We start from the raw sequence: 12184 nt of genomic DNA on the forward strand, positions 1-12184 counted from the left end.
TAAGTCAATTCGATTGTTTCCTTTAAGCCCAATTCTAGGGTCTAGAATCACTTAAAGTGTGTTTGGTTTGGACTGTGCGGGTGGGAGGAGTTCCGACTGCTCCATATTCAAAAGTGGGGAGGGAGGCTTCTTCAAGGAACCCCCTCTCCCTCCGGTTATAAAGAGACCACAGCGCCTTCAAGACAAGACATATTAACGGCTTTGACCAATTATTGTGTTATCGGGGGAGCCGATATAGCTCTTCAAATGTGTTGAACGTCGACAGAACTTATTTATGGTCAGTTGACAAGGTTTTGTGAGCGACGAGATCTCGGGAAGGAGATCATGGAATACATGAACGATAAATTCGCATTGAAAAGTCAAGCGATTAAGGGCAGCGACTACTACATGGGCTCTGGCGGCGCGCTGGACCAAGTTATGGAGAGTTTGGACAGTGTGCAGTACTACAGCAAGACCTCGCCCAAGTGTGTGCAGGCCTTCGGGATACAGAGCAGCGAGCACCACTCGCGAATGGAGCGGTCCTCGCCTTGCGGAGACCAACACGGTTAGTTACTGGAACCTTTTCCACTCACGATGCATAAAACGCTACCAAATATTTTGTTAACTGTCGCTGAAATAGTAGTAGGCTATGAGATGTGTTACGATGCATTAGGCCTATAACTAAATGTACATGCATTGTAGTCTATACTTGCAAGTAAAGTGTTACCCACGTTTTTTGTTCTCAAAATTGTGCCTGAGAAATGAACATGGTTGGCTACTTGTGCGTAATTTCCTCACATCTTCACATTTATGTGCCATATTTCAAACAAGTTTTTTTAAATGTTAAGTGATTCTTATTGCTCTAAATCCATAAACTATTGAATTGCGGCAATTTAGTTATTTTTTTATATTGCCAAGCTAGCAACACATTGAAAGAGCAATGGGCAGATGTGATCATATTTAAAATCTGCATGTTTAAATGAGGAATGGAAGTATGTTTATGGGCTCACATTATTAAGTTGTGGTTTTGAAAATATTATTTTACATCACCAAAACTGAAATATAACCGTACTGCAAAATATTTCACATTCACCGCATATAGGTTACATAACAAATATGACAACATGCCACATCTCATCTCATGTAAATATATTCGTCAATGGCCTATTATTTATAGCCTCACTCACCTGTCATAGATTGCTTAATATGGCATATGCCTATATTTTTGCAACATCTGCGTTATTCATTGATTTATAATACAAATAATACATTTTATTTTTCTTTCATATAGCGAATTATGGTGTCCAGAAAACGGAAGATACCTTGCACGCGGACCTTGGAAGGTCGATCGACAACTGTTGCAATCTGAGGGCCTCGCCGGTAACGGCGTGTCAGGAGAAAACGGATTTGGACGAAATGGGTGACAAGTGTGACAGTAACGTATCGAGCAGTAAGAAGAGGCGACACAGGACGACATTCACGAGCGCACAGCTGGAGGAGTTGGAGAAGGTGTTTCAGAAAACTCATTACCCAGATGTTTATGTGAGAGAACAACTGGCGATGAGGACGGAACTAACCGAGGCCAGAGTGCAGGTAATGTAGACCTACTCTCACTGTCCTTCAGTTGTTCAATTGCCACGTTGTTTAGGAACAGAATCGGGAACATCACATGTAGCTTACTATGGACTGAGATCACTTTGGTCTTATTTTAGGTATATTAAAATAATTTGTTATGTATTTAGAATGTACAAAATAAGTAGGCCCAAGGTTATTTAATGTAGTGCAATGCAGGCCATTTAGGCTTTTTAACCATATTTTTTGAGCATATTTTAAGATTTACTACTGTCAATTAAGAATTGATCCTCGATTTCTTTATTGGCTCTGTATTTGTGTGACGGCTTGGTGTACTCTACATGTCATCTAACAGAGCAATAGGTTAAGACAACGCTGAAAAAGAAGGGTACATGTTGACCAATTTCTTTATTGACAAAGTTTGCTTATTTTGTATCTCTCGTTCCCGTTCTAGGTGTGGTTTCAAAACAGAAGAGCCAAGTGGAGAAAAAGAGAACGTTATGGACAGATTCAACAGGCAAAAAGTCACTTTGCAGCCACATACGACATATCAGTGATGCCAAGAACAGACAGTTACTCACAGGCAAGTTTGCTCTTTCACCAGAACAACAATTTATTTGCCACTATTGAATCGTTTTTTTTGTCTCCGTCTTCTGCAAAATCATATAATCTGAAATTAAACATATGGTTTTGGTAGGCTATACTAAGTTCTAATTACTGTTAATAATTACCTAATATCATTTGTGGAGCATGTCGTGCGTCAAAATGGAATAGGTTAGACTTTAAATAAGATGCGAGTGCTGTTGACCGCCACAAACGATTTATCATGCACCATATTTCAGATAAGATTTCCAAAGTTGATTAGAAGGTATCTCGGCAAACCGCTGGAATTAATGATTCCGTCTCAGATTTCACTGAAAATATTTACTTTTCTCTAGACTGTGTAGGCTATTAACAACATTAAACGTTAAAGCCATAACGGGCTGCCAGAAAGCATTACTCAAAAATCAAATGTATAAAGCCTTCATTCCCGTAAATAATGATACGTTTAACTTTGTCTGACCCATCAAAATCCTTAGTTGGGGTGTGGTCACGCCGTCAGTGTAGAACGCGTTAGTCGCGTTTGAAGTAAATAGACTACTCTTACAGACTAACGTCGTTGAAGAGGATTAGCTTTGAAGATGTAAAGGCGTACAGCCAGGCTCTCAATGTCCTGTCCTAAATCCATGCCTGAATTCCCTCTCATGTTTCTCATATTAACACTAGAATAAAGCCATCGCCTTTAATATAGTTTATCCAAGTGGTGGATTGAAACATGCCCAATATCTTACTGTTTGATTCAGACCATGACTAAATCCATTTGAAAGTTGATGATTTCTTCCTTGTACATACTGTAGGGGGAACATGAGTTACATTTTTTGGGGGGGTTGGACATGGACATTTCTATGAAAGAGTATGATCTGGATTGGTTTTAAAATGTGAAGTGTGTGTAAAATTGTTGCTATATTTATAGATGGTTGAGGTCATATCTGATATGCTCTCTGATATCATATGTTTAGGGAAATAATTTTGTTTGCCAGCAGTTGAAAATATAAACGCTAACAAACTGTCATTACTTATAACCACCGAACCAGACCACAATCTTCACCAGCACCACAATTAATTGTCTTTCTAGTATTTGCTAAATTTGTCTGTAAAGCAACATTTGGCAGTAGCCTACTGTAGTTCCAGCCCAGTGGTACACTCTTAGAAAAAAGGGTTCCAAAAGGGTTCTTTTGCTGTCCCCATAGGAGAACCCTTTATGGTTCCAGGGAGAACCCTTTATGGTTCCAGAGAGAACCCTTTATGGTTCCAGGGAGAACCCTTTATGGTTCCAGGGAGAACCCTTTATTTTTCCAGGGAGAACCCTTTTTGGTTGCAGGTAGAACCCTTTTGGGTTCTAGATAGAACCCTTTTGTGTTCAGATCTTACAGATATGATTTTTCCTGGTTAATCAGGAATACAATTTGATATCTGATATTCTATCACATCCCTGAAATCTGAAATGTAAGCTTCGGCTATTGGCTATCTGAAGTAGCCTGATACCACTTTATAAAAAGAAAATACCCTCAATATACTGTAGAATAGAATAACTTCAACGCAATGTGGACATTTCCCTATGGCCTCACAGTGGCAAAATACTAAACATCAGTAGCACTTCATAATCAAAGCCAAGACCAATCAACTTCTCTGGTAGAATAATAAATAACCAGATAATTCATGATTTTTATTTTCCTCCACAGATCTCCAACAACCTGTGGCCCAGCCCTGCTCCCAGTGGCTCTGTGGTCTCATCCTGCATGCTCCCCCGTGGATCTCCCCCATGTGTCACCTCGTATTCTCACTCCCCTCGCTCCGCGGCCGACCACGGGTACGTGGGCTTCCCCAACCAGCAGAACCAGTTTGGACACGTCTCCCTCAACAACTTCTTCACTGCCGACTCCCTCCTCACGCCCTCACCCAACGGACACCCATTCGAGACCAAGCCCGAGTTTGAGAGACGCTCGTCCAGCATTGCTGTGCTGCGGATGAAGGCTAAGGAACATGCGGCCAACATATCCTGGGCCATGTGATTGCGAATGTCTGTTCTGCATGTCTAGCCAGCTGACTGACTCACAGCCTCTCTAACTTTAGCATTACTACTGCGCATGTTTATAACCCCCAATGTTGACTGACAGAAATCCGACTGTGACACTGATTGATTGAAGAGGACATACAGAAGTCAAAATAATATAGGCCTAGATGCTGATAACTGACTGGTTGTCTCCGAGACTGGAGAGACATGAAGCCTCTCCATGGAGTCAACAAACTGTGAACCTGTTGGTCAAAAGAGTCAAAGGTCAGAGGAGGATGAACTGCTTCAAGATTTAAAGGTCTGCTCATTGAGGTTGAGCAGTGCATTTCAGTTCACAACACACAGATGAAACTTACTTTCAGCTTAATACCCGATGTTAAACAATGCATTGCTGAAAATGTACCCCTCTGTGACTTGAAAACTCTGAGCTGGTTCAAGCACTCCATCAAGAGTGATGCAGCGGTCTAAGGCACTGCATCTCAATGTTAGAGGCGTCACTACAGACCCAGGTTTGATTCCAGGCTATATCACAACCGGCTGTGATTGGGAGTCCCATAGGGCGGCGCACAATTGGCCCAGCGTCGTCTGGGTTAGGGTTTGGCCGGGGTAGGCCGTCATTGTAAATAAGGATTTGTTCTTAACTGACTTGCCTAGTTAAATAAAGGTTAAATAAAATAAATCAATAAAAAGCAGGCTTTGTATGTCCAGGAAATAATCCATCTAAAGATCAACTATAGTCCTATAAATTGAGGACAGTGTGAATATTGTAATTCCCTGTGCTTTATAATTCCATTGCCCTACAGTCACTAAAACGATGCACACACATCTTAGAGGTAGAAGGCCGTGTTGTTATGATTCTGGATGGTCAGATAGCTAGCAACAATGACAAAAAAGCTGCTATGTGGGGAATCGTAGGTGGCTCGTTTCAGCTCGTTGTCTTGTTATTGATATCATGTCATGTTCCGAGTTGTTTTGACTCAAGCCACATCTATGCTAATATGGCAAAAAAAATCACTAGCTAGCTAACCAACAACTGTAACAATGTATCTGAGAGACAACTGCTCATTGTGAAAATGTATTTATGTTTTTAATAAACATTTGGAGACTAAATATATACATTGTCAACAATCTTGTCTGTTTTTCCCCAAGGGTTGTGCACGTATTGGTTTTGTCACAAACAACCTGACCTTCTACTGTATAGCACTCAGGACTTTCAGAGCAGAACAGAAATGAAATGGACTGACGTACTAACATGTCTGCAGTGTGCCTCGCGGTAAAGCTCTGTAACCTCATTAGCTGTGTCTGTGTTGTGCTACAAGGCCCCAACACAGGAAGCAGTTAGATATTTTGCCATTATAATTTCTATTAAAATGATCAAATAAAAAGAAACCTCAATTGTGATAGATTATGTTTTATTGTATTCACACAGTTTAGGAGTCACTCATTGTAGACAAGGAATAATCTGCCTTACAGGGATGTAACCATAGCGTTACACTACAGTAATATACTGTAATTTAACTATTGACGTACCTAGTATAATATGTATAATCTACATGGAAATTAGAATTATCATTAAAAAAACTTCAGGCACTGCTTCTCTTCAGATACAATATAAATCGTAGATATTATTATCCGAGTTAATCCCCCTCTCCCCCCTATAGTCACATGTATTCCTATTATCCCACCACATGGAAACAGGAGCATGTTCTCTGCCTTTCTCCTCTGCTGAGGGCTGACGTCAGCCCTTTGTGTTTCTCTCTCTCTGAGATCACTGTCTGTTCTGTAGCGGATAGCGTCTCATCGTGCAAAACCTGTCCATATGAACAGTATGCTTGATTTAAGTGTAACTTATGTCAGATGCTTTGACATTGCACAACCTTTGTTTTCCGAGGGACACTACTTCACTTCCTGGTTATTGCCAATAAAAAGTATGCATCAGTATTTTATCTAGGAAATACAGTACACGTGTCAAAACAAGGGTCCTTTGATGAGAGCTTAATTCTTGGGTCAATTTCAACGCATATCATAATGGGAATGATGGAATTGTCTTGGCTTTGGATTATCTCTACTTTTAATTAAACTCTGATTCTTATCTTACAAAAACCCATCTCTCTTTATTTAACTAGGCAAGGCAGTTAGGAACAAATTCTTATTTTCAATGACAGCGAGTTAACTGCCTTGTTCAGAGGCAGAACAACAGATTTGTACATTGTCAGATCAGGGATTTGATCTTGCAACCTTTCAGTTACTAGTCCAACACTCTAACCACTAGGCTACGCTGCCACCCCTATGCATCTAGCATGTTCAGTAAACATCCAATAGAACATATATCACATTAGACAAGCTCACGGCAAGAAGCTTTCTCAGTAATGAACCACCCTCCACTACCCCTTACAGACAGTCTCTGTGTGTGCGCACATGTGCATGTGTGAAAGAATGTGTTTTACTGTATCTGAATGGCCATCAGTTACTCCCCCGGGAACTTCTACAGTGTATCCCACGTGTAGTATGCCCCCCCCCCTGTAGTATGTCTCCCCCCTGTAGTATGTCCCCCCCGTAGTATGTCCCCCCCGTAGTATGTCCCACCCTGTAGTATGTCCCCCCCCTGTAGTATGCCCCCCCCTGTAGTATGTCCCCCCTATAGTATGTCCCACCCTATAGTATGTCTCCCCCTGTAGTATGTCCCCCTATAGTATGTCCCCCCTGTAGTATGTCCTCCCCTGTAGTATGTCCCCCCATAGTATGTCCCCCCCCCCTTATGTAGTATGTCCCCCCTATAGTATGTCCCCCCTGTAGTATGCCCCCCTGTAGCATGTCCTCCCCCCTGTAGTATGTCCCCCCCCCGTAGTATGTCCCCCTGTAGTATGTCCCACCCTGTAGTATGTCTCCCCCTGTAGTATGTCCCCCCCTGTAGTATGTCCCCCCATGTAGTATGTCCCACCCTATAGTATGTCTCCCCCTGTAGTATGTCCCCCCTGTAGTATGTCTCCCCCCTGTAGTATGTCCCCCCCCCTGTAGTATGTCTCCCCCTGTAGTATGTCCCCTCCCTGTAGTATGTCCCCCCCCTGTAGTATGTCCCCCCTGTAGTATGTCCCCCCTGTAGTATGTCCCCCTGTAGTATGTCCCCCCTGTAGTATATCCCCCTGTAGTATGTCCCCCCCCTGTAGTATGTCCCCCCTGTAGTATGTCCCCCCATGTAGTATGTCCCCCCTATAGTATGTCCCCCCTGTATTATGTCCCCCCTGTATTATGTCCCCCCTGTAGTATGCCCCCCCCCCTGTAGTATGTCCCCCCTGTAGTATGTCCCCCCTGTAGTATGTCCCCCCTATAGTATATCCCCCCTGTAGTATGTCCCCCTGTAGTATGTCCCCCCTGTAGTATGTCCCCCCTGTAGTATGTCCCCCTCCCTGTAGTATGTCCCCTCCTGTAGTATGTCCCACCCTGTAGTATGTCCTCCCCTGTAGTATGTCCCTCCCCCCTGTAGTATGTCCCCCCTGTAGTATGTCCCCCCTGTAGTATGTCCCCCCTGTAGTATGTCCCCCCTGTAGTATGTCCCCCCTGTAGTATGTCCCCCCTGTAGTATGTCCCCCCTGTAGTATGTCCCCCCTGTAGTATGTCCCCCCTGTAGTATGTCCCCCCTGTAGTATGTCCCACCCTGTAGTATGTCCTCCCCTGTAGTATGTCCCCCCTGTAGTATGTCCCCCCTGTAGTATGTCTCCCCCTGTAGTATGTCCCCCCCCCCCTAGTATGTCCCCCCTGTAGTATGTCCCCCCTGTAGTATGTCCCCCCTGTAGTATGTCCCCCCCTGTAGTATGTCCCCCCCCCCCCCTTGTAGTATGACCCAATTCCTCTGATTCCCGCGCTTTACCCCCCCCCCCACTGTATTTGTGATCACAGAAACAGGCCGACCAGGCTGAAGACAGATGTGTGGGAAGAGGGTGGAGGAGTCATCCCTGCCTCATCCCAGGGCAGGCTCCCTGCTTCTACAGACTAGATCCATCACCAGCTCCAATGGGTTTGACCTCGCTAGGTTAACCTAAACCATTATTAATAAGACTGCCCTCTCTCCCTCCCTATCATGGTCGTGCTGGGGAGGATTGGACCTAGTGGGGAGGTAAAGGAGGTGATGACTAATGGGGGAAGTGAGGGAGGAGAGGACTGGCGGAGATGTGGGAGGAGAGTGCTGAGGGGGGAAGTGAGGGAGGAGAGGACTGAGGGGGTGAGGTGGGGGAGCACTGAGAGGGGAGGTGGGAGAGGAGAGGACTGAGAAGGGAGGTGGGAGAGGAGTGGACTGAGGGGGAAAGTGGGGGAGCACTGAGAGGGGAGGTGGGGGAGGAGTGGACTGAGGGGGAAAGTGGGGGCGATTGATGGAGCTTGGCTGAGCTGTCGAGAGGAAGACATACAGCTACATCAAACAGAGTCTGAACAGAAGGTATCTGAAGTGTGTAGCTTCCTATGGCTGCACCATTTATGCTTTAGTGGATGAAGGTTTTTCAAGAGGGCATTTTCACCTGATTGATAAAATAGTCAGGTCAGTTAGGGAACCTGTACCTCGCTCTCACTCCAAGCTACAGATCACCTCCCTCTAGTGGTTGATATGTATTGAACAAAAATATAAACACAACCATTTCAAAGATTTTACTGAGTTACATATAAGGATATCAGTCAATTGAAATAAATAAATTAGGCCATAATCTATGGATTCCACATGACTGAGAATACAGATATGCATCTGTTGGTCACAGATACCTTAAGAAAAAGGTAGATGCATGGATCAGAAAACCCGTCAGTATCTGGTGTGACCACCATTTTCTTCATGCAGCGCAACACATCTCCTTTTGCATAGAGTTTATCAGGCTGTTGATGGTGGCCTGTGGAATGTTGTCCCACTCCTCTTCAATGGCTGTGCGAAGTGGCTGGATATTGGCGGGAACTGGAACACGCTGTTGTACACATTGATCCAGGGCATCCCAAACATGCTCACATGTCTGGTGAGTCTGCAGGCCATGGAATAACTGGCACATTTTCAGCTTCCAGTTATTGTGTACAGAAGATCCTTGCGACATGGGGCCGTGCATTATCATGCTGAAACATGAGATGATGGCGGAAGATGAATGGCACGACAATGGGCCTCAGGATCTTGTCATGGTTTCTCTGTGCATTAAAATTGCCATCGAGGAGCATCCAGATGCTGCACTTGATGAATTTAGAAAATTGCTTCTTCCAATTATTGATAAACATGCACCTGTTAAGAAACTGACTGTTTAAGCTCCATGGATTAATGAGGAATTTAAAAACTGTATGGTTGAAAGAGATGGGGCAAAAGAAGTGGCTAATGAGTCTGGCTGCACAGTTGACTGGCTTACTTACTGCAAATTGAGAAATTATGTGACTAAGCTCAACAAAAATAATAAGAAACTGTATTATGAAGCCAAGATTAAGCCAATGATATAAACGTTGGAGTAGAAAGACAAATATATCAAATTAGACAAATCAGATGGCTTATTCATTACAAAACCATTTGAGGTTGCCGAATATTTAAAGATTACTTCACTGGCAACGTGGGCAAACTTTGGCAGAAAATGCAACAACAAACAGTGAGCCATCGTACTCATGCATAAAAAAAAACAATGAAAGAAATTCTCTGTAAACAAAAGAACAACAGACTTCCAGCATGATTATAGAGAAGGGCACTCAACACAAATGACTGATGATTGGTTGAAAGAAATTGATAATAAGAAGATTGTGGTTGCTGTACTGTTAGATTTCAGTGCAGCCTTTGATATTATTGACCGTAACCTGTTGTTGAGAAAACGTATGTGTTATGGCCTTTCAACCTCTGCTATATTGTGTATTCGCAGCTCTCTAAGCCCTCTACTCTTTTCTATGTTTACCAATAACCTGCCACGGCATTAAACAAAGCATGTGTGTCCATGTATGCTTATGATTAAACCATATACGCATCAGCAACTACAGCTAATGAAGTCACTGAACCCCTTAACAAAGAGTTGCAGTCTGTTTTGGAATGGGTGGCCAGTATTAAACCTTTCCTGAACAAATCATTCCCTAAGTTCTAGACCTCAGCTGAATCTGCTTATGAATGGTGTGGCTGTTGAACAGGTTGAGGAGACTAAATTACTTGGTGTTACCTTAGATTGTAAACTGTCATGGTCAAAACATATAGATTCAATGGGGAGAGGTCTGTCCATAATAAAGAGATGCTTAGATTTTTTGACACCACACTCCACAAAGCTAGTTTTATCTTAACTTGATTATTGTCCAGTTATATTTACAGTTCTGCAAAGAAATACCTAGTTAAGCTGCATCTGGCCCAGAACAGAGCGGCACATCTTGATCTTCATTGTAATCAGAGGGCTAATATTAATACTATGCATGCCAGTCTCTCTTGGCTAAGAGTTGAGGAAAATTCCAAATGGTTTGCATAGTCAACTTACACACAGCACTGACACACACACGTACCCCACCAGATATGCCACCAGGTGTCTTTTCACAGTCCCCAGGTCCAGAACCAATTCAAGGAAATGTACAGTATTATACACAGCCATGAGTGCACGGAACTCCCTTCCATCTTATATATACGCAAGTTAACATCATACCTGGTTTCAAAAAACAAATCAAGCAACACCTCACGGCACAACAAGTCTCCCCCATGTGACCTACTTGTGTGTGTATGTATGTGTATGACATGTATGTGGAACTGATGCACACACACACACTACATGTTCATATTTTTAAATGTATGTAAATTATAAAGTCCTTTGTATGTAATGTCTTTTTTGCTATGTGTTGGACTCCAGTAAGACTAGCTGGTTCCATTGGTGTCTGCTCATGGGGACTAGACAGACTAGACTAGCTGTCTGCTAATGGGGACTAGACAGACTAGACTAGCTGTCTGCTAATGGGGACTAGACAGACTAGACTAGCCGTCTGCTAATGGGGACTAGACAGACGAGACAAGCCGTCTGCTAATGGGGACTAGACAGACTAGCTGTCTGCTAATGGGGACTAGACAGACGAGACAAGCCTTTTGCTAATGGGGACTAGACAGACTAGACTAGCTGTCTGCTAATGGGGACTAGACAGACTAGCTGTCTGCTAATGGGGACTAGACAGACGAGACAAGCCTTTTGCTAATGGGGACTAGACAGACTAGACTAGCTGTCTGCTAATGGGGACTAGACAGACTAGACAAGCCTTTTGCTAATGGGGACTAGACAGACTAGACTAGCTGTCTGCTAATGGGGACTAGACAGACGAGACAAGCCTTTTGCTAATGGGGACTAGACAGACTAGACTAGCTGTCTGCTAATGGGGACTAGACAGACTAGCTGTCTGCTAATGGGGACTAGACAGACGAGACAAGCCTTTTGCTAATGGGGACTAGACAGACTAGACTAGCTGTCTGCTAATGGGGACTAGACAGACGAGACAAGCCTTTTGCTAATGGGGACTAGACAGACTAGACTAGCTGTCTGCTAATGGGGACTAGACAGACTAGACAAGCCTTTTGCTAATGGGGACTAGACAGACTAGACTAGCTGTCTGCTAATGGGGACTAGACAGACTAGACTAGCCGTCGGCTAATGGGGACTAGACAGACGAGACAAGCCGTCTGCTAATGGGGACTAGACAGACTAGCTGTCTGCTAATGGGGACTAGACAGACTAGACAAGCCTTTTGCTAATGGGGACTAGACAGACTAGACTAGCTGTCTGCTAATGGGGACTAGACAGACTAGACAAGCCTTTTGCTAATGGGGACTAGACAGACTAGACTAGCTGTCTGCTAATGGGGACTAGACAGACTAGACTAGTTGTCTGCTAATGGGGACTAGACAGACTAGACTAGCTGTCTGCTAATGGGTACTAGACAGACTAGACTAGCCGTCGGCTAACGGGGACTAGACAGACTAGACTAGCTGTCTGCTAACGGGGACTAGACAGACTAGACTAGCCGTCGGCTAATGGGGACTAGACAGACTAGACTAGCTGTCTGCTA

The 12184-nt window shown here is 43.8% G+C and overlaps 1 protein-coding gene across 1 annotated transcript; it reads left to right on the top strand.

The window, feature by feature from the left end:
* The first annotated feature begins 212 nt into the window (after positions 1 to 212).
* Positions 213 to 4271, top strand: alx1 (ALX homeobox 1). The gene is made up of 4 exons (XM_064928885.1): positions 213 to 544; positions 1271 to 1572; positions 2006 to 2134; positions 3834 to 4271. The coding sequence occupies exons 1-4, from the start codon at positions 325 to 327 to the stop codon at positions 4161 to 4163; spliced, it is 981 nt and encodes a 326-aa protein (XP_064784957.1). The 5' UTR covers positions 213 to 324; the 3' UTR covers positions 4164 to 4271.
* The last annotated feature ends 7913 nt before the right edge of the window (positions 4272 to 12184 follow it).

The sequence above is a fragment of the Oncorhynchus masou genome, chromosome 22 (genome assembly GCF_036934945.1).
Source record: "Oncorhynchus masou masou isolate Uvic2021 chromosome 22, UVic_Omas_1.1, whole genome shotgun sequence".
In the NCBI taxonomy this organism is placed as follows: domain Eukaryota; kingdom Metazoa; phylum Chordata; class Actinopteri; order Salmoniformes; family Salmonidae; genus Oncorhynchus; species Oncorhynchus masou.